The sequence below is a fragment of the Silene latifolia genome, chromosome 1, assembly GCF_048544455.1.
Source record: "Silene latifolia isolate original U9 population chromosome 1, ASM4854445v1, whole genome shotgun sequence".
In the NCBI taxonomy this organism is placed as follows: Eukaryota; Viridiplantae; Streptophyta; class Magnoliopsida; order Caryophyllales; family Caryophyllaceae; genus Silene; species Silene latifolia.
This window is the reverse complement of record NC_133526.1, coordinates 58,339,230-58,363,160: the sequence shown is the minus strand read 5'-3', so window position 1 is coordinate 58,363,160 and position 23,931 is coordinate 58,339,230. Positions and strand designations below refer to the sequence as shown.

Below are 23,931 nucleotides of genomic sequence, written 5' to 3'. Positions count from 1 at the left end.
GTATTGACACGTATCTTACAATAAATTATGGCAAGACGGTTTTATACAAGAACTTGTGGATACCCAAAACGCTTATATAAAACTCGTAATCTTTAGTTTTATAAAGAAAATAATTAGAAAAGATTAAGCATAGAAGCAAATGAATGAATGAAAGAATTAGCTAGTATAATAAGTAGAATTAGGTAGAAGTTTGGTTTGATTCATTAGTAAAGCAGATGATTAACAAAGGAATAAATAAAGGTAAAACTAAAATGAAGGCATAATTAGATGGCGGTATTAAATGTTGCATTATTTTTAGTGGGGCTCTTTTGGTATGACAACATTACTTACTTATTGCAACTGTCGTTAGCTCACGTGATTGTGTGTGCTATTCTCCTCATTTAACATTCCCTGCCCTCCTTCAATTCTTTAGCATTTCAACAATCTTTCTTTTCTTTCCTTCTTTCTTTCAATCTCAATAATTTTAACTCTGTTATTGTTTTTGTGAGCGAAACTTCACATTTCCCAATGTATTTTCTATACCAACAGGGTTTTTTCGACTGTCATTTCTTTGTGCATTACTAAATGAATATATTATCTCTTTGCAGATATGCTTGTTCAGAATGACATTTAAGTAGATAATGGCATGTGGGTTCCTCCCATAAAGTTGTTTTTCTTCATTTTATCTTAAAAAAGATTTGATTTTTTTACTTGTAATAATGTTTTAAAGATATATATGCGCATGTCCAAAATCTCAGTCTAAGTTGAGTTAAATTCAAGTTTATTCAGTTTTCTCTACAGTGCAGAAAATATGGATCTTAGTAATGGTGGTATTTGTTGGGGTTCTACAAAGGTTTGCACACTTAACTCTTGGAATTCTTGCAACTCTCATACTCGCCCCGTCTCAATCAATAGTTATGTGGGTTATTTCAAACAATGACGACTATTGACGGGGACGGAGTGACTATTATTATTATTATTATTATTATTATTATTATTTATACTGTAAAGTTTCTTTCTAATTAGAGTGCACTTATTTTATTGATAGGAAAAATCTTGGAGAACTCTAATGGTATTAGCATATCAAAGCCTAGGAGTAGTTTATGGGGACTTGAGTATTTCACCATTATATGTGTTCAAGAGCACATTTGCAGAAGACATACAACATTCAGAGTCTAATGAAGAGATCTATGGTGTTCTGTCATTTGTGTTTTGGACTCTTACACTTGTTCCTTTGTTCAAATATGTTTTCATAGTCTTAAGAGCTGATGACAATGGAGAGGGTATGTCTCACTTTCATTTACCTGAAATTTGGTTTAAGCTTTTACAGTTTTTTTGCCTGTTTTGGATTCATTAGGTTAGGTTCTAACTCCTAAATTTGAATGACTGTCCTCTCATTTTACTAGCCTTTTCTCTTCTTAATAGACCCAACACTCATCCAACAAAAACAATGGAAGAGACTAGTTTTGTTGGTGGTGGAGAATTTAAGTTGTGTGCACTTGCTACTTCCTACTCCCTTTATTTGCGGACTCTTCAACACACCATTTTCCCGTGTTTTTCTCTACATCAATATGTTCCTAATTTTTGTTGAAAATATCATTTATATGAAAGATCTGTTTTGATAACGGATGTAAATATTTTAAGTGTTATTTGTTCCGTCCAATTGTTTACTTTTTATTGAAATAGCCCTCCGAAAGAATAAAAAGGTAAACTAATGATTAGGACATAGTGAGTATTTTTCAATTTTTGATAGGTTTAGAAACTTTGACCTCCAAAAAGCGCAAATGTGGTGTTTGGCTTGAATACTTGTTGTGCATCTTTGTTATGTAAAGTAATAATCATTCGATCAATTCTCCGCCCACTTTTTGAGAAGTCATTATTATGGATCATTTGCAAACAGCATCCCTTAAGGCTATGCTGCCCACGTATATTCAACCCCTATCTAGCCATTTGCGGGATCCCGTGGGCCTTGGGGTACTGGTACAATGCTGATGTTGAGTTGTTATTTGTGGATGAAATGTTTCAGGTGGAACATTTGCTCTTTATTCGTTGATATGTAGACATGCCAAAGTTGGCCTTCTTCCAAACAGGCAGGCATCTGATGAAGACGTGTCTACGTATAAGTTGGAACGTCCTCCAGAAGCTAAAAGTACTTCAAAGGTGAAAAAGGTGCTTGAAAAACACAAGGGCTTGCATACTGCATTACTAATTTTGGTTCTACTTGGTACTTGTATGGTTGTTGGTGATGGACTCCTGACTCCGGCAATCTCTGGTATTTCTGGCTTCCTTTAACATTTTTTATTCACAAAAACACATATATGAGACGGTCTTACAGATGAGACCACCGCATTAACCATGTAATTAAATGACGAATATATAAGGATCTTAGTTGGTCTCACATGTGGAACTGTCACCTACATCGCTCATTTCATTATGGATGTTAGGCTTTAGTTGGGTAGGACATAAGTGTTTCTTCATTGATTTTGTCCATGATTTCTATGTAGTGTTCACAGCTGTTTCTGGCCTCGAGTCACTGATGTCCAAGGAGCATCATCAATGTAAGCTATCTACCCCCTGCAACTTTGTTCTTGGTAATTTACTACTGAGGATGATAAGACATGACTGTCTAATTATGGACATTAGTTTATGATAATTGTGGACTCTCATATAACTCGTAACAAATTAGGTATGTTAGGCTTGGATTTAATTAGTGAGAGTCCAGTAATCTACTGAGCAGAGCAATGAGTTGAACAAACTAATCACCGAGATTCTATGACCTACAGTCGTTTAATTTCAGAGATCTTTTGACAGAACAACTAGTTTGGCCTTTTTGGACTTACTATGTGCACGAGTAAATGTAAATATGTTATCAGAGTCGACATGTCTACAGGCCCCATTGTGGTGATCGACTTTACTTTGGTTTTAGTTATGAAGTCATCTTCGTTATACATCCCGGGTAGTTGGTAGGCCCCCAAACCCTCTTTGAAGAAGATAGATAGCGAAGTGGAGCATGGGCTAAAAGTATATCCCTTGGTTTTCTAAAAAGTCTGTTGGAAAATATTATCCACAAATCAAGTGGCCCCCTATTGAAAGGATGTCTAGTCTGCCAACCTGTGGCTTGCAATTCAACATAGTATGAGCTACTTCTTTCAGTGGTCTGCTCTTTTTAAGTGCAAGAATATACTTCGTATTAGAGAAGGATACCTTGGCAAAAGAGTCAATGTTCTAGGAAAGATGGCGGTGCACGTTATACGAGGATGGAACAGAGGGCTGTGCGATTATTTACCTTAAACACAAAAACTTATATGAGACGATCTTAAATGTCAGAAATACACTAACTCTATGAGCGAATGATTCACATTGGTCTCACTTGTGAAACCATCACCGAACTTTTAAATGTCCCTATCAGCATTTTCATCTAATGAAAGCTATTGGGCTTAGATTACGTCATATCAGGCAGCTGAGGTATCTGTTTATGCATCAAATGAGAAAGTTTTTTCCTGTAAAAATGTACAAAGTACAAGAAGAATGAGCACAAAGTTCTTCTGCAGGTGGTGAACTCCTAACACATTCTGATACAAGATGTTACCTAGTTCAAATGTTCAATACATACAGAAATTCATACTCCCTCTGTCCCGGTCATTTGTTGTCCTTTTCCATTTTGGGGTGTCTCAATCATTTGTTGTCCTTTCTATTTTAAGAATGAACTTGATGAGTAATTTGATCATTCTCATTCAATTTGTTCCACTTGTCATTTTATTATTGGACTTTTCCTCATTCCTTGGTCTTTGTGCCAAAACGAAAGGACAACAATTGACCGGGACGGAGGGAGTATATGATTGTGTAAATCAAATCTGTAGAAATGTTAGAATTCAAATCGTGAGTACTCAACTTTGACATGATCATTGATGCTAAAGTATTCTAAATTTATGCTTCAGTTTTAACCACTCTTTTTGTACGTCTTGCTTCTTCGCTTGCAGATGCTATAATTCCTATAACGTGCTTTGTCTTAGTGTGCCTTTTTGCTCTACAACACTACGGCACACATCGAGTTGGATTCTACTTTGCACCAATAGTTTTGATATGGCTTCTATGCATAAGTGCTCTAGGATTGTACAATATTTTCCGCTGGAATCCACATGTTTACAAGGCACTTTCACCATATTACATGTACAAGTTTTTGAAGAAGACCCGGATAAGTGGATGGATGTCACTAGGAGGTGTCTTGCTCTGCATTACAGGTAAATGTCAAGTACAATTGTAGATCTACAATACTCCCTCCGTGTTTGTATGTATGAAATTTTCATTTCGCGAGACCGTAGTTTTTTTTAATTTTACTTGGAAAAATACTATTTTCATGGAAATTATGAAACTTAACCCATTAATCTTGACGAAAAATGTATTCATAAGAGTACGTTTCTTGATGTCTACTCTTGGCACAGCTCTGCGAAGCCTACTCCTCCTAAATAAAAAGGGGGAGTCTCCTTATGTTTACGCAGCTTGAGCACAACATTGCTTTTGTGGATGCAGGTTCTGAAGCGATGTTTGCTGATCTGGGTCATTTCACTTACATGGCCATTCAGGTATGCTTGGAAATTTTGGTCGTGAGAAATTGTTTAGTCTTTTGGTATAAATTTTGGGGATATTCTCTCGTGTACCCCTCAACTTTTTCATTTTCTATGATGTACCCCTCTTTTCTTGCAAAAAAAATTTGACCGTCAATAACTCTTGGCTACAAGTTTAAAATACAATAAACTTTTTTTTCAAATTGACCGTCTTTAAGAGGTCTTCAGTTTGAAAAAAAATTCACTGACGTCTCAACTCGTAGTCGAGAATTATGGTCGGTCAAAGTTTATTCGTTACAAAAGGTTTGACCAACCATAACTACAGGCTACGCGTTCAAAAAGCAGTGATTTTTTTTTTTCAAATTCAAAGCCTTGACGAGATAATTGGTTTGAAAAAAAAATTACCGTTTTCTAAACTCGTAACAAAGAATTATTGTCGGTCAAAGTTTTTTTGTGAAAAATGAGGGGTACACCTTAGAAAACGAAAAAGTTCAGGGGTACACGAGAGAATATCCCTAAATTTTGTTGTATGTGACCATCCTTGGACACAAAAACTTACGGCCTTACTAATGAGACCAACCCATTAACTAGATGATTATAAGGAATATAGATATAGTAGTGTTGGTCTCACATATGACCGTCCCATAAAGACTCGTTATTATTGGAATAGGTTTTCAGACAGTCCTTTTGCAGATTGCTTTCACATTTCTGGTCTATCCATCACTCATACTAGCCTATATGGGTCAAGCTGCTTATTTGTCAAAGCATCACCAAAATGTCGATGGAATTAGTTTTTACCTTTACGTTCCAGGTATCTCGTGGTAACTTTTAAATACTGCATTTTGTTTTTACATATCAGCATTTTTTCCGGTTCTATAGTGCCTCCTTCCATTCCATTCACTCTTATTTATCTCAAAATAATTGTCCTCTTTCTAGATTTAGTAAGAAAAAGAGGAAACCTCCAATATTACCCCTAGATAATTACTACCACCCCCTCCTTCACAATAACACAGTCTACATTCTCTCTTTTCCTTGCCAAAATAGAAAGAGGGACAATAAAAATGGAACGGAATGAGTAATATTTTTGCATTACGCACTGAACTTCATATGTTTGATTTCATTCAAGTTAAAGAGAGAATTGACTGGAAACTGGTGAATGCAGAAAAGGTCAAATGCCCAGTCCTTGTGGTCGCGGTGCTTGCTTCGGTTGTGGGAAGTCAGGCAATCATAAGTGGGACGTTCTCTATCATTAACCAGAGCCAGTCTCTAGGTTGCTTCCCTAGAGTCAAAGTGGTCCATACGTCCGACAAAATTCATGGTCAGATCTACATTCCTGAGATCAATTGGATACTGATGATACTCTGTATTGCAGTAACAATTGGGTTTAGAGATACAAAACACTTGGGAAATGCATCAGGTATTTTTACTTTGATATGCTTACTGTCAGATTTAAGTCTTGTTACTATGGAAGATATTCCAAAGATGCTACTCTCCTGTTATGCGGTCCTAAGAGCATCCACAATGGTAAGCTAGTTGGTACTAGCTTATCTTTGCCACATCATTTTTTTGAGCTACAACCATTTCAAGCTACAACTTACTCCAACGGTGGAGTCGATTTCCTACTAGCTTTATGTGACCTACCTAACACACTCTCCTATTATTTTATTCAATGTTTAATTTCTAAATATAAAATTAAAACATTATAAATGAGACCACTATTTTCCTATTGGTTATGTTTTTTTGTGGGTCCATTTAAGCAAGTAGCCTCATGGAGCTACTAGCTCAATTTTTTTTAAGCAAGCTAATCTATTTGGACTACTCCAATGGTTGAGCTACTAGCTTGCAATTTCTTAAGATTGCAAGCTAGTCCTTTTTCTCAACCATTGGAGATGCTCTAAGAGGCTAAAAGAAGAGTAGCCCAAAAGAAAAACACAAATTCTCGTCAAATTATGAGACACTGATATTTTGATAATATTACTCAATTCAATATCTCCGTCATATTATAAAATATACTTCCTCCATTCAACTCCACTCTACCACTTTCTTTTTTCACGTTTACCAACGCGTGTTTTACGCGCTAAATATCGTTAGCTACGTATTTGCAAAAAATATAAAAGTTAGATATTTTTAATGTACTCGTAAAGACGAATCAAACAAGATCCCATATGAATATATTTTCACTTACGTATCGAGAGAAAATTGAAATTGAATACTCACTCGTGAATAGTGTTCAAAAATGAAATAGGTAGAGTGGAGTTGAATGGAGGTAGTATTATGTTTTGAAAATAAATGATGTATATACAACTAGTGTAGCTCCCGTGCAAATGCACGGTATTTTAGATATAGATATTACAGAACTTGACAATTAATTAAACTAATACAGTTTACCTCTATTTTGAAAAAGGTGGAAAATTTGCATATGTATTCCAAGATGATATTTTATTAGCCTTATTTATGTAAAAGTTAAAAATGATTGATGTTATGAAAATAATTAAGAGATAAATATTGTTTAGTAAATATTGATAGTGAACACTAATTAATTAGGAAATCAGTAGAATATTACCTAGGCGGGAAATTTAAACATGAGGGTTTAAAGATCTGTTAATCTTTTAGTATATAGGAGATTCTGATCCACAATTTCTTACTCCCTCCTATTCTATATATTCTTCCCTATTTCCTAAAACGGATTATTCAGGTTTTCTTCCCCTTTCTTATTTTGAAAACTTTTATTCTTATTTTATTCATTTCTCTCTCCTATCACTAAACCCCACCCAACATTTTTACTCATATTTTATTACTTTTCTTAAAATTTTGGCCCCACCATTTCTTATTTAACTCATAATTATTCATCCCTCTCTCCAATCACCAAACCCCACCCAACTTTTTACTCTTATTTTATTACTCTCCTTAATTCCCGTGCCCATAAACAAGGGGAAGAATACATAGAATTGGAGGGAGTATTTCATAGAACATCAATGAATTTTTTATCTTAAAAATTGTGGAGAAAAATCTTTTGCATATCAAATTTGTGCAGATTCTAAGCATTTCAATTTTATGAATATATCCAATTAAAATATTATATCCATTTATAGTTCAAGATATACCTATAGAATAGGCTACAATAATAAGCCCAATTCTAGATGCTAAAATTTTAGGCGGGAAAATTTGGAGATCCGCCTATTCTTTTAGTAAATAGGGGATGTTACGTAGTATGAAATATGTATTTTAATGAATTTTTTTTATACATCAAAGTCAGAGATTTTATTTTCTCGATTTATCAAATTATTATAATAAATTTCTTTTTTTTGTCGCGAAGTTAATAATAATTGTTTATAGTTTAGTTTTGTGCATAATAAGGATGAGCCAAATACTTCTCTGTTAATAGCACAAATGAAAGATTTAGTTATTTGTCGTTTATAATTTGATACCTATGTTATTTTATTTTAATTAAAGAAGTATAATTTAGCGTTGATTGAAATTATTATAATTTAATAAAATGAATATTAATTTGATGAAAAGATTTGTTTAATGAAACGACATTTATTTCCATATTTAAGTCGGTGTATTTTGGCGGAATTTTTTATTCCAGAATGCCTATTCTCTTTGTAGATATCGAATTCCCTTTGACATATATTTTTACAACAATGATTGAGAATTCTCTTTGTTATATATTTTTACATTATATTTTACAGTGACATTATTCATTTAGGCGTGACATATATTTAATTTTAGCAATGATTTAGGTGTGACATATATTTAATTATAGCAATAATTTTAGAGTATATGTTTTATATTCTTACAATATATTTTACAATGACATTATTCATTTAGGCATGACATATATTTAATTATAGCAATGATTTAGGTGTGACATATATTTAATTATAGCAATGATTTTAGAATATATTTTTTACAGGTTATAATGTTAGGCGGGAAAAAACGTAGAGACTCCTATTCATTTAGTAAATAGGGGATTAGATTTTTTAAGTTAGACATACTGTTAATGACTGGGTGGTACTGTTGAGACTGTCCTATACAAGATAATGTTCTCCGAAACATACATTATTTCAAGCTTGACCTGAAGATCTTTTTCATCTGCTCTACAGGATTAGCAGTAATGACGGTGATGTTGGTGACGACCTGTTTGATGTCCTTGGTTATGGTTTTATGCTGGCACAAACCTCCTATATTAGCGCTATGTTTCCTTCTCTTCTTTGGCTCTATCGAAATCCTCTACTTTTCTGCATCTCTAGTGAAATTTGCTGAGGGTGCATGGCTTCCCATCCTCCTAGCCTTATTTCTCATGACCATCATGTATGTGTGGCACTATGCCACCATCAAGAAATATGAATTTGATCTCCACAACAAAGTCTCATTAGAATGGCTCCTAGCCTTAGGCCCCAGCCTAGGAATCTCGCGGGTCCCAGGAATCGGCATGGTCTTCACTGATCTCACCTCTGGCATCCCAGCCAACTTTTCTCGCTTTGTCACCAACCTCCCTGCTTTCCATCAGATTCTTGTCTTTGTATGCGTCAAGTCGGTCCCTGTCTCCTACGTTCCCCCGGCTGAGAGATACCTCATCGGCCGTGTGGGACCCTCAACCCACCGGTCATACCGCTGCATTGTCCGCTATGGGTACCGTGACGTCCACCAGGACGTGGACTCCTTCGAGTCCGAGCTCGCCGCCAAGCTGGAAGATTTCATCCGTTATGACTGCGCCCAAACCCAAGGCCAAGAGGAAAGGGAAAGCTCGCCATCCATTGAATCAAATGAATCCCGACTGGCCGTAATCGGGACCATCAGATTTCCCCGACAACCTCCTTACGAATTTGATGAAAATCCGCAACCAGCTAGCGTGTCCATCGGCTTGCCAACAATAGAGAGTGTAACTGACATCATTGAGATGGCGCCCACAAAGAGACACGTGAGATTTGCCCATGAAACATCTATCAGTGATGAGAGAGAAGCTCAAATGCATCAAGAATTGGAGGACCTATGGGCCGCTCAGCAGGCGGGGACTGCATTCATAATTGGCCATTCGCATGTCGTTGCTAAGCAAGGTTCGTCTTTCCTAAGGAAAATTGCCATCAATTTCGGGTACAATTTTTTGAGAAGGAACTGCAGGGGACCAGATGTTGCGCTCCGAGTACCGCCAGTGTCTCTCCTTGAGGTTGGCATGGTCTACGTTGTTTAGCAACGAGAGTCCGAGTCTATGTTGTGTAATTATTCATATGGTTCCTTGTTCGTATGTTTGAAACAACAGAGGAGACGCTAGAAGTCTCCTCTTTATTTTTGTTGCATACCTGAAAAGCTAACAGAAAATCCTATCTAAAGTACAGTTTGTCGCACAGTTCTGTTTTAATTTTGGTATTTACATTACACGCGAGTCTTGTATAGGTTTCACCCAATGCGCATGCGAAACCAACTAAATCTTATGCATACTCCAGTTGATTGAAAAGTTTATGGGTCGGTCTAACACATCAGACCGTCACCATACCAATGCACGAATAAGTTTTTGTGTTACTTTAACCGTTGATTGCATGATTAAGATGACCAAGGGTATGTTCGTAATCACCAAAAAGTGTCGATGGAAATATCATTGGTTATATACAGGGGAATGGGAAATTCAAGGAAATATTAGATGAATATGTCTAATTTCAGGAAATTCAAGGAAATATTAGATGAATATGTCTAATTTCATTTGAAACTGAGAGTTTTGGACACTTACAGTTACAAAACTTGCTTCCATTTTAAAGGTCCACATTACGCAGTTTCTTTTTGTGGAAATGAAAGTAGGAAGTTCATTCGCGATTCGACAATAGAAGGATATATTTCCACTAGAATTGAAGGTAAAAGATTACATGAGTTAAAATAAAAGAAGGGAATAAAACAGCAAATGAGCCATCTTGAATGAACAAAATGCATTTTAGAATCCCAGTAACTACAACTTTGTAGACTTATTTGATTGCAAATTCTTTTAGTAATTGCCCTTCATTGCCACCTTATTATGAGTTGTTTTAATAAAGAGCATAAAGGTTAAATACCGAAAGTTACTGCTAAGGATGAACAAGAGCAAATCACCAGCAAGAAAATATGACATTAGGCAAATTCAGTTCCAAAGAAGGCGAAGATAAAACCCAGATGCACGTCTATCAATAGTACGAGTACATTACAAATCTCTGATGATAAAAGTCTAAGGAGGCTTAAGCCACAGCTACTCAAGCAGCTTCTTGAGCTGGTTGGGTCAGTCCGGACTTGGCCAACAATTGGTTCAAAGAATCCGGAGAGTGTACCTGGTACTTGACTTTTCCAGAAGGAGCAAGGAAAACCTCAGCAAGTTCAAGCTTCTCCGAGGTAAGACTTGTGCTATCCATTGTCTTGCTCAGAACCTTCAAAGCAAGTTGAACAGCTTCTTCCCGGGTGATATCGTCTTTGTAGTCTTGCTTAAGCATAGATTGTGCAGCTTGATTGTTAGCTCCTATTGCAGTGGCTTTCCACCCAGCATAGTTTCCACTTGGGTCACTCATGTAAAGTTGAAACCCAAAATTCTTATCCCAACCGGCAAATAGGAAGGACACGCCAAAAGGGCGGAGCCCACCAAACTGGGTGTAACCTTGTTTTGTATCACAGAGGGACTGGACCAGCTGTTCAACGGGCATTGGCTCTTGGTAAGCGAATGTGAAGCGCTGAGCTTGGACCCGAGCCGTGTTGATAAGAATGTTGGCATCAGACATGATACCAGCCACAGCACATGCTACGTGGTCATCGATTTTGTACATCTTCTCAGTCGAGGTGGAGGTTTGAAGAAGCTTAGAAGTAACCTTCTTCTCACCAACTAAGACGACACCGTCCTTTGATAGTATTCCTATAGCACTCCCGGCATTACCAATGGCTTCCATTGCATACTCGACCTGGTAGAGTCGACCCTCTGGGGAAAAGATTGTTGTGCGGCTATCATACCTTCGTGACATGGTTAACTACCTGAAGGGAAAGTAAGACTTGATGAACCGAAACTCTTGGAAACATATTCATACAACTAAGCATTAGTTTGCAATAAAGACATCAGTCATTGATCAAATAGAAGCAGCCCAAATCATCCCATGAACTTTATGCTTTTAACTAGTATACCCAGGTTGTTCACCGTCACGAGCTACAACAGTGAGCAATCAACATAAATCTATTGAACCAATCAGTCTTGCCCACGGCAAATAAAAATCTCAAGTGAGCTTCCAAGTACAGCAAAAAATACAGAGAAAAAATACACATTATACAGCAAAGAATCTAGTGCAAAATTTCAGACCCTAATTTCAATGTAAACATGAGGGGTGGATTTGGGCATTTTGTGTCAAGTCACCAACTGCAAGGCAATGGAGGATCACTTGTAAACAGACTCAACCCAATCTACAGGCAATGGATGTTCTTCTCACTGTCTACAGGCATTACTATTTTCAATTGCTGGGTTCAAGATTATAGGGTTTCGTAATCGTATAATTAACAATCAAAACATAATTTGAGCAGCAAACCCAGTTGAGTTCATCCCAAAATAATATCTGGGCTTGCCCTAATTAATCACTTGGAATGAATCAAAACTAATACGAAAATTAGGGTAATTGGCAGATTCAATTAATCAAATGAAGTAAAGGGGGTAAAGAAGAAGTATCGATTCAATATAAAATAGAAAGCACATCAGCGGGTATTCACAATTCTTTTGAACATCGTAGTTGTTAAATAAATAGTATGAATCAAGATTAAATAAACAAAAACAAAGAGAAGAGAAGAGAAGAGAAGAAACCCTAGATTGATCGAGCGAGATAATAAACACAAATACGGAGTATAAATTACACTTACAGAAACAATGGGATTTTACTCAGCCTTCAACCTTACCAATCTCTTTTCCTTCTTTTTGTAAAACGTTTGCTTTTGGGAAAGATTTTATTTTTGCTCAATGCGTCAAACTAGTTTTAAACCCATGTAAAAAACTCATTCATGTACGAGTTTTACTATTTTATGAACGTAAATGACCATAATACCCCTTTTATTTTAATGATTTTCGTTTTAATACCCTTCTCCCATTCTCTCTCTATCTTCTTCATTTTCTCTTTTCTCACGTTAACTACCACCATTCAACCACCACTATCCGTCGACCACCACCCTCACCGCCGCATCCCTTGCGCCACCGGCCGTATTGACAATTAAAAAAAAAATACAAAATATTTAACAAAAAAAAAGGAAAATCAAAAATCAAAAAATCAAAAAAGCACAAGCAGTAAGGTAGTAATGTTGTGTTTATGTGCTGCCGACGGGATTCGTACGAAATGGCTTTAATGGTTTGAAAAAGTTTCACTGGGACCCTCAGACATTGGAAGTATACCTTATCCCATATACTCTTCTATGGTCGATTGGTCGTCCCTCACCCCCAATGCCGGTGACGGTGTTAAACAAACCCTAATTAAATTACTGTAAATCAATTCTTTAATTTGATGCTTCTATAATATAATTTATATAATTAAGAATTAGAATTATTACTTGATCGATACGAGAATTAGCATTCACAATTGTGTAATTTGACAGATTTGATTAATTTTGTGAGAGAGAATTAGAGAGTTCTTTGTTGTTTGTTTCTAGGCAAGGGCATGCTATGGAAAAATAATAATAAAAAGTCCATAAAAGAGTAAAACTCGTACATGAATGAGCAACTACGTATTGTAATAGCAGACGCTATTATTAGATACATGAGCTAAATAGTTTGATTTTAAAACGTGTACTCACTAATCTAAATATTTTATTTTTGATACACGACTTTTTATGAACCTATGAGTTGTGGTGGTGGAAGTAATTGTTGTGGGCTCACCGCTCACATATAATGAAAAAATACTTATTTATCAAGATTACACATATATTTAAATTAAAATTCCATTAATATATGTTTATTTGCATGTGTATTGGGTTGGTCAAAAATTTAAATTTTATAACTATTAATTATCAGCCTAAGTTTGATCTCCTTTATTGAAATTATTCGATCACTATTAATTAATTATAAACATACCTAAATACGAATTTTAGCTAAGTAATTTATAATTTGACTATGTTATTATGAGTGTCGTATAAAACAATCTAGATAACACCCATTCAAAATATTGTCTGCTTACTAATTGTAAAGCCCGTGCGATGCACGGGGCTCCCAATAGGTTCATCTGTAACAATATATACCTAAGTTGATCAAGAAGTCTAACTATATTGAATCCGAGATGAAATAAAATTTCAGGGTTGGTGTTGTTGGTAACCGATAAATTATTACTCCTTTTAACCTAAAAGTTGGGTCTGTCGGTGGTATTCATATAGTTGTATAACATCAAGTGACATAATTGTAGTATGTAGTCAACCTGGCAAACAGATCGGGTCATACCGTCGGGTTCTCGGGTCATACTATCGGGTCCGGGTTCGTGTCACGTGTAATAAACGGGTCACGAACCCTTCAACCAAAGTCCGACCCAACTAAATCTCGTGTCGTGTTCTTGACGACCAACTTACATATATGAGTTATCAAGTCTCAATTCAAATCCGTTAATTTTATGTTGAGTCGTGTCGTGTTTTAGTATCATGTTAATTTTTGGAAAGTTTAAATATATTTATGTAATAGTGTAACACCCCCATACTCCAAGTGCCTTACCCAGACCACTTAAAGCATGGAAGTGTTACCATCTCAGTTACCCGAGGCAATGTATATCAAATAGACAATAACGAAACGTACTTTATTAAATATATTTCAGGCGATACAAGTCCAAAACCAAAACTGTTAAAATGAAATACAACTGTTCCAAAAAGCTAACTCAAATGAAATAAATAAATGTTTAAGACACAGCGGAAGACTTTTAGACATCTCGTGGCAACTCAACCCATCTATCCCATGCGCATCATCTAATACCTGCTCAATAACTGCTCACCATCCTCGAATGGATCACCACAGTTTTCAAAACATTTAAACGGGGTCAGTTACTGATTACACAAAAACAATACAAAAGAAACAATACACAATCATCCAATCCTCCAATCATAACTCCACACACCTGACTACACACTAAGTGTGTAGTCCTGCCAGAATACCCGTCGCAACAAGTATTCCACACCGCTAGTGGGGGACCGCAGCCGTTCCCACCTAAGCTCCGCTCATCTCATCCGAGCGATAACCCATGTTCCTTAATGTGCACATCCCCTTATGTGGCGGGTTCCACAGAGGGCGAATCAAGGGCGTGAAGCCACTCCCGCAAATGACTCCACTCAGCCGAGGGCGCACCTCGCGAACCACAGACAAACAATCACAACCAACTATACAATCAACAATCACCAATTCCAATTCCAATATGATATGAATCAACAACAATACACAACATTATGTAATCAATAACCGAGTAGGGAAACCCTACGTCCCTACCTGAAATAGCAACCACAAGACCGTCACAACAGCTAATCAGTAATGCTCCTCTACGAAACCTCCTCCTATATTCACATATTCATACAATTATCACCTAATCAACATAATCCTCCCAAAACCCCCAATTCTACCCAATTAGGGTTTTAATGAAACTCAATGAAACAGTATAAAAATTATACAAGAATCTTACCCTTGACACGACGAACTCAACGGCGTAAAGAACAAGACAATCCGACGATCCTAGCCCTTGGGATTTGCTAATAACGCGAAGAACAATGCAACGTAACTCTTTTCTCTCTTTGAAAGGTTTTAGAAAGGTGAAAAGTGATTAAGAAAGATGACGAAACCCTTAAATATTAATCACGCGTTATTAACAAAACCCGGCTAAAACATCACGTATTGCCAACTTACTCGATCGAGTGTCACACATACTCGATCGAGTACCCGTCAGGTATCCTACTGTTTCGTATAAAAACATACTTACTCGACAGAGTAAGCCCCACTCGATAGAGTACCCATAGACATAGAAAACCGTATTATTACAGTCTTCCCTCCTTAAAAAGAACTTCGTCCCCGAAGTTCAGCCCAAACACAAAAACAAAACATACTAACTCAACACACGACACAACAACGCAACTAAAACTCAAAACAAAACTCCCAACCACAAATCAACCCGACTCAAAACAACTACTAACTATGCAAAACCAACATAAATCATACCAAAACCTTATGCGATCACTTCCTACCCCCCCTAAAAGAAACATGGTTACGTCCCCATAACCACACATACCTGATAAAAAAGAGACGGATACCGCTCCCTCACAGCCTCTTCCGCCTCCCAAGTAGCTTCCTAAACCTCATGGTTAGACCATAGAACCTTAAGCAACACTGTTTCCCCGTTCCTAGTTTTTCGAACCATGCGATCAAGAATCTGTTTTGGCACCTCAAGATAAGACAAGGACTCATCCAACTCTATGTTCTCCACCTCTAACATATGTGAGGGATCTCTCACATACTTCCGTAACTGAGACACATGAAACACATTATGCACCCTATCCAAAACCACTAGTAACGCTAACTGGTAAGCAACCTCACCCACACGATCCTAAATCTCATATGGTCCGATAAACTTCTGGCTCAGCTTCCATTTCTTACCAAACCTCATAACCCCACGCATAGGAGACACTTTCAAAAGAACCTTGTCCCCAACCTGAAACTCTATGTCACGACGATGTAAGTCTGCATTAACAAAACGAAGGTAAAAACACCATTAACAAGAAAAGTACCCGTGATTACGTGAGCATCATCTTAAGCAACTTTCTTGTCCATCGTGAAGAGCTTGCCACCGGTCTTCTGTCCACCTCCCTGGATAGTACTAGCAGAAGTAGACGGCTTGGCAGCCGACCCCTGGTTGTTGTTCGTTGCCGCTCTGATATGAGTTACCGCCATTGCGGTTAGCCCCACCGTTGTTGTTACTCTGACCACCCTGATTGTTCTACGACCCAGCCGGCCTGTTACTAGCATAACTCTGAGACGGACCCTGAGAGAAACTCCCCTGTGATGGTCTCTGAAAACCCCTGCCCATAGCACTGGTGCACTCATGTCTCTTGTGGCCCATACCGCCACAGTTAAAGCAAGATATCCCCCAGCTGCTACTACCACCACCTCGGCCACGCCCAAAGGAAGCTCCACCACTGAACCCCGATCCCGACGAATAAGCCCTTGCCTGTTTATGGCCACCCCTCTTGTAACTGGACTGACCACCACCCTCACTCTCAGCCTTCCTCTTCTCGGAACCCCTCTCCCTATTCTCCTTAGCCATCTCTACCAATCTCTCAACTCTTCCCGCTCTCTCATACACCTCCTTAACATCTGTAAGGACCCCAGCCGGTAACTTCTCCATAATCTTATATGTCAGACCCTTATCAAACCTCAACGCTAAGTTCTCCTGACTCAGCCCCATATCCTCTGCGTACCTAGACTTCTCATTGAACTTGTGATAGTACTCAGCCACTGTCATATCCGGAGCCATCTTGAAATCATCAAACTCCTCTCTCAACTTACTACGGACATGTTCCGGCACAAACTCTCGACGCATAGCTCTCTTGAACTCATCCCAAGATATAGCTGACTTCCCCTGTCTCACATACATATCTAAGGCACTCTCCCTCATCTTATCCCACCATTCTCCGGCCGCATCTCTCAAGTAGAACGCAGCTTATTCTACTCTAAAATCCTCAGGGCAATGCACCACATTCAGAATATTCTCCATCTCTCTGTGCCAATTATCAAGCAAGATTGGCGCACCTGTACCCATATACTCCTTTGGGTTGAAATGAGCGATGTTGATGCTCATCTTAGCAAAATCCACCTCAGCCTCCTTATCCTTCCCAAACTTCTTTAAGGTATCTGTAAGCGCGTCTTGATGCTCTAGCATCTTAGCTATCTCATCAATACTCATCATCTCAGCCCTAACATACAACGCAGTTCTCTTCGGCGACATCTTTGAACTATATAAGAGAAGAGGTAAACATAAACACACATCCCATAACTTAAACACGTAAACGACCTGAGCTGCTCACACTCGACCGAGCACATAACCCACTCGATCGAGTTGCCACCTTACTCGATCGAGTGCCTTGACTCCAGAACCTGACCAGAAGACATCAAAAACCTCACTCGATCGAGTAGACCTCGCTCGATCGAGTCTCCCATCTTACTCGATCGAGTGCCCAAAAACAGCATACTGTCCAGAAACGATATACACCCCACTCGATCGAGCTCCTCACCTACTCGATCGAGTTCCCCCCACTCGATCGAGGCATGCTGACTCGTACACTACCCGCATGCTCAAATCAACTACTTCCACAACAATTATATATGAAACGATATGTATAGTATATATACCATAAACAACATCCTATTTCACATGTTTCTATTAAGCCACATCATAAATCAATTACCATGCAATTACGTTTTCATATCAACATATAATCATGCTACTTACTCACCTTTCGCCACCACATTCTCATTCTCCACATTCAATTATCCACCGATTCATACCACACATTTCAACATAGATATGCAACACAACATAAATAGACACATAGCGACCCCCAAGACACACCCCATAGTGATCGGTTCAAAGTTGTAGGGCGAGATCGCGACTTTAGGACGTCTCCCAAGCCTTTGCATTAGCTCCTAACAACTCCTACCCGGGTTCATTTAATTTTGACTCCCTAGATTCATTAGGTTCATTAGTTACAGGTTCCAAATCGTCGCTCTGATACCACTTTGTAACACCCCCATACTCCAAGTGCCTTAACAGGAACACTTAAGGCATGGAAGTGCTACCATCTCAGTTACCCGAGGCAATGTATATCAAATAGACAATAACGAAACGTACTTTATTAAATATATTTAAGGCGATACAAGTCCAAAACCAAAACTATTAAAATGAAATACAACTGTTCCAAAAAGCTAACTCAAATGAAATAAATAAATGTTTAAGACACAGCGGAAGACTTCTAGACATCTCGTGGCAACTCAACCCAGCTATCCCATGCGCATCATCTCATACCTGCTCAATAACTGCTCACCATCTCTGAATGGATCCCCACAATTTTCAAATCATTTAAACAGGGTCAGTTACTGATTAAACAAAAATAATACAAAAGAAACAATACACAATCATCCAATCCTTCAATCATAAGTCCACACACCTGACTACACACTAAGGAGGTGTTTGGTTCGAAGGGAAGGAATGGAATGGATTGGAATCTCATACCATTGTGGTATGGATTCTAAATCCCATACTTGGTTTATATTGTTTGGTTGAACCTTGGAATGGAATGAAATGTTAAACATTATGGAATGGAGTTAGAATCTTGGATTAAAGGTTGGGTATGAGATTAGAGGGGGTTGGAATGGATTTAGAATCCATCCGGATTCTAACTCCATTCCAAAATAGCTCAAACAAACACTAGAATGGATTAAATCCATTCCATTCTATTCCAACTCCCCCAACCAAACACCCCATAAGTGTGTAGTCCTTCCAGAATACCCGTCGCAACAAGTATTCCACACCGCCAGTGGGGGATCGCAGCCGTTCCCACCTAAGCCCCGCTCATCTCATCCGAGCGATAACCCATGTTCCTTAATGTGCACATCCCCTTCTGTGGCGGGTTCCACAGAGGGCAAATCAAGGGCGTGAAGCCACTCCCTCAAGTGACTCCACTCAGCCGAGGGTGCACCTCGCGAACCACAGGCAAACAATCACAACCAACTATACAATCAACAATCACCAATTCCAATTACAATATGATATGAATCAACAACAATATATAACATTATGTAATCAATAACCGAGTAGGGAAACCTACCTGGAATAGCAACCACAAGACCGTCACAGCAGCTAACCAGTAATGCTCTTCTACGAAACCTCCTCCTATATTCACATATTCATACAATTATCACCTAATCAACATAATCCTCCCAAAACCCCCAATTCTACCCAATTAGGGTTTTAAACAAACTCAATGAAATAGTATAAAAATTATACAAGAATCTTACCTTTGACACGACGAACTCAACGACGTAAAGAACAAGACAATCCGACGATCCTAGCCCTTGGGATTTGCTAATAACGCGAAGAACAACGCAACGTAACTCTTTTCTCTCTTTGAAAGGTTTTAGAAAGGTGAAAAGTGATTAAGAAGATGACGAAACCCTTAAATATTAATCACGCGTTATTAATAAATCCCGGCTAACCCGTATTACCAACTTACTCGATCGAGTGCCCCTTACTTGATCGAGTGCCCCTTACTCGATCGAGTGTCACACATACTCGATCGAGTACCCGTCAGGTATCCTACTGTTTCGTATAAAAACATACTTACTCAACAGAGTAAGCCCCACTCGATAGAGTACCCATAGACATAGAAAATCGTAGTATTACAAATAGATTAAGAAAAAATAAGGTTAATATAGTAAACCGGATATTCGTGTCGGGTTTGTATTTAGAGAGTTCAACCCAAACCCGACCCAATTAAATCTCCTTCATATTCGTGTAAACCCACTTGCATAAATGGGTCATTAACCCTCAACCCAAGCCCGTTAATTTCGTATCATGTCATTTTTTCGTGTCGTGTGATTGTTTGCCAGGTCTAGTTACAGGCTCCACCATTCTCGTAAAGGTGGTGTAGTTCCCAAAATTAATCCTTGATAACCAAGACAACCCTTTGTGAGAATAACAAATTAAATTAATCTACAACAATAAGTAAAATTGAACAGTGTTAAGTAAAAATATGTATCGTAATTATATGTTTAGTGTGTTTGGAGAAAATGTTAAATCTTTACAACAAAATTTTGCCTTAACTATCTACAATTAAGAGTTTTTTCTCCCTATAAGCTTCTCGCAAATATATATTATCATAGCTAATTTAGTAAATTTGTGAAAATTTATTTGTAAATAATATTTCTTATATGGCCCTAATACACTTGTTTTCTATCATCAATGTAAAATCCCTCTGATTATTCCTTGACGCAGCTAAATAAAGCTAGAGTTGACTGTGACAAAGTTAAAGATGATATATTTTCCATAATAATATATCATAATAATACTCGTTTAGCTTCTGTTTTTTTGCTTGTCATCTTGGATTAGATATGGACACTCTTCTAGAGTTGCATTTTTTTCTTATAATTTCACAATGTAATTTGACAAATTTAGCACGTGAATGGATTCAAACCCTTCAACCAAATATCTCTTAATTGTTGCTACTAAGTATGAGTAGAATTAATCCTGTAAATATAGTTATTTGTTGTTTATCTTATTCAAACCTAAATTAATTGAATAGTGATAATGAAAAATACAATCCTTCGTACTCTACTCTTTGAAGCTAGAGTATGAATTTTTCAAAAGTAATAAGTATGGGATATTGGTATAGTACTAATCGAACTCTATTACTTTGTCTAATTGTTCAATGCGTGAGATCAAGCCCCTTAAATTCCAATTGGAGTGATTGGACCCCTTAACTTATATAAAAAGTGAAAACCAACCCCTTACTCATCAAAATCTCTTAATAAATTGAATATCTCATAAAAAAAATACAAATATCTAATCCAAAACATAATTAAATTAGGGAAAAAAATATAGTATAAGTTATTTTAATTGAAAAATTGATAATTTAGACGAAAATAAAATAGACTGTATAACTTAAAACGAATTTAAAACCTAAGAATTTTTCACAAAAATTAAGAAAAACATAAAAATATTAAAGAAAATGCCCTATTCTTAAAAAAATATTTTGTAACTAATGAGCTTTTTTTTTATTTGGTAGAAAGTACGAATTTCATTAATAATAGAAAGACCACATACATTTTTATCAATCTACACAACAGATTTTCGAATTGGTGCAAAAAAATAAAAATAAAAAGGGATATGCAGGTAGTTGGATTTGAACCCGGGTCACTAGGCTGGAAACCAAAGCCTTTACCATTGAACCACAATGTATATTGTACACTTAATGAGATAACATTTACTTATTAGCTATTCAGCAATATTTGGGGTAGCAAAAATCCGTCTTCTAAACCAATTTTTTAAAGTTTGGGGTAGCGACCGCCACCCCTTACTACTAGGTGGCTTCGCCCCTGACCAAGTATTAAGCTACAAGCCATTCTAATGCTCTCCTATAATTTTCCTGACATTTCTTACTTACTCGAAAAATTACATCGTTCTTAATCCTCTTGTATATAACTTCAGGAGTCCACATCACTTGGTTAACTCGGCAATTGTTCCGAGCCCACCAAATGTGGTAAATCAGGGCCAATAAAACAGCTGCCAACATATCCGTGCTCCTATTTTTGCCTTGTCTACTCCACCATTCCAAAGCATGCTGCTGGGTGATGCGTGTATTTTATATAAGGTTTTTTGTAACACCCCCTCATACCAAGGTGCCTTACCAGGACCACCCTACTATGAAAGTGTGTTACCGTCTCGATTGCCCGAGGTTAGTACATATCAAAAGCGTCTGAACTGAGCACATTTATTAAAGTACTGTAAAGTATAAAGTTTACAACATCCAAATCCAAATACTGATTCAACAAAATACAACTCCAATGTCCGACAATAAAAGAAATCAAACTAAGACTCGAGACGGTGATGCTATGATGGTGATGACAACACTCCCATATTTGTCCCCAAGCTCACACTAGCAATACCTGTCAAGCCTGCTCACCATCCCCGAATGGATCACCGCAGATTCCACAAACAACAACGGGGTCAGTATTACTCAAATAATAAGACAAACAAACAAAGTAATCAACTGATCATCTCCAATTCCAATCTTTCGTTCTCGCACAGTAACCGACTACACACCGAAGTGTGTAGCCCTGCCACATTACCCATCGCAACAGGTAATCTTCGCCGCCAGTGGGTGACCGCAGCCGATCCCACCTAGTCCAGCTCCTCAACGAGCGACAAACAATCCCTGTCCCTTAATGTGCACATCCCCTCCCGTGGCGGGTTCCACGGAGGGCGAACTAGGGTGTGAAGCCACTCCCGCAAGTGACTCCACCATAATCACAATCACACGACATCACAGCCGTCACAACACCCTCACACCAACATCGTCACGACAATCTCCATACTTCGATGATCAACAGATACCAATAATCACACAACAAACATGTCTTAACAAAGAACAGTAAACTGAGTAGGGAAACCCTACCTTAGCAATCAACAGTGGAATGAACTCGAACAATCAGAAAGGCTCCTCTACGAAGTCTTCTCCTATACCATAATCACATAACACAATTACACATTGCACAACCCCCATATTCCCAATTCCGTAAATGTACACAGTAACCCCAACGAATACGAATAACATAGAGATAGAACTTACCAACAGTAGAATGAGGAATTATACGCAAGAACTCCGACGATTACACACACAACAATGCTATGGGATGATTAGGAAGTGATTAAGGAGAGATTAGGGTTAACGTAGAAATGATGAAGTTTGAAATGATGTTTAGAAACTGACGCGGGATATAAAAATAATCTTAAACACTCCCTAATCAAACCGTCAAAATAACACTCGCCAGACCGGATACTCGGTCGAGTAAAGTTATACTCGGCCGAGTATCCTCTACTCGGTCGAGTATCCACTATACTCGGCCGAGTATTCCTCGGCAGAACCAAAACAACCCACGACAACAGCACTACTCGGCCGAGTAGGCTCTACTCGGTCGAGTAGTCACCAAAGAAAATCCGTAGTATTACAGTCTTCCCCCCTTAAAAAGAACTTCGTCCCGAAGTTCACACTCCACTCTGAAACAAGGCACAACACAACGCAACAAGACTATACTAACCACATGTAACAACACCAAAGAACTACACAAGTCACCACAAAATTCACTACCCCGACTCAAAGCAAAACAACCAAACAAGACAAAACACGACCCCGTAACCAAACATACCTGATCAAAAAGGTTAGGAAAACGTTCTCGCATAGCTTCCTCGGGTTCCCATGTGGCTTCCTCCACATTATGATTAGACCAAAGGACCTTGAGTAAGACCGTCTCACCATTCCGGGTCTTACGAACCTTGCGATCAAGAATCTCCTTAGGAATCTCGGCGTAGGACAAGGATTCATCAAGCTCGATGTTCTCCATTTCAAGGATATGCGACGGATCGCTCACATACTTCCGAAGTTGAGATACATGAAAAACATTGTGTACCCTATCCAAAGCTGGTGGTAACGCTAACCTGTAAGCTACTTCGCCAACACGGTCCAAAATCTCATAAGGACCTATAAACTTTTGGCTTAGCTTACCCTTTTTCTCAAACCTCATAACACCTCGCATAGGTGACACTTTCAAAAGGACCTTGTCACCTACCGCAAACTCAATGTCCTTGCGGTGTAAATCGGCATAGCTCTTCTGACGATCTTGAGC

The 23,931-nt window shown here is 38.0% G+C and overlaps 2 protein-coding genes across 3 annotated transcripts; one reads left to right on the top strand and one right to left on the bottom strand.

Annotated features, from left to right (window-relative positions):
• The first annotated feature begins 259 nt into the window (after positions 1-259).
• On the top strand, positions 260-9,894 carry LOC141605938 (potassium transporter 2). The gene is made up of 9 exons (XM_074424873.1): positions 260-832; positions 1,028-1,262; positions 2,006-2,251; positions 2,484-2,537; positions 3,960-4,220; positions 4,510-4,562; positions 5,238-5,355; positions 5,707-5,961; positions 8,651-9,894. Exons 1-9 carry the CDS (start codon positions 791-793, stop codon positions 9,736-9,738), a joined length of 2,352 nt encoding a protein of 783 aa, XP_074280974.1. The 5' UTR covers positions 260-790; the 3' UTR covers positions 9,739-9,894.
• A 727-nt stretch (positions 9,895-10,621) lies between these two features.
• On the bottom strand, positions 10,622-12,544 carry LOC141605924 (proteasome subunit alpha type-4). 2 transcript variants are annotated; one of them, XM_074424855.1, is made up of 2 exons: positions 12,393-12,544; positions 10,622-11,525 (listed from the first exon to the last, which is right to left on the bottom strand). In XM_074424855.1, exon 2 carries the CDS (start codon positions 11,513-11,515, stop codon positions 10,763-10,765), a length of 753 nt encoding a protein of 250 aa, XP_074280956.1. In that variant the 5' UTR covers positions 11,516-11,525; positions 12,393-12,544; the 3' UTR covers positions 10,622-10,762. The 2 variants fall into 2 exon arrangements, with proteins under 2 accessions (XP_074280956.1, XP_074280963.1); XM_074424862.1 differs by having other exon boundaries at positions 12,337-12,411.
• Positions 12,545-23,931: the final 11,387 nt, after the last annotated feature.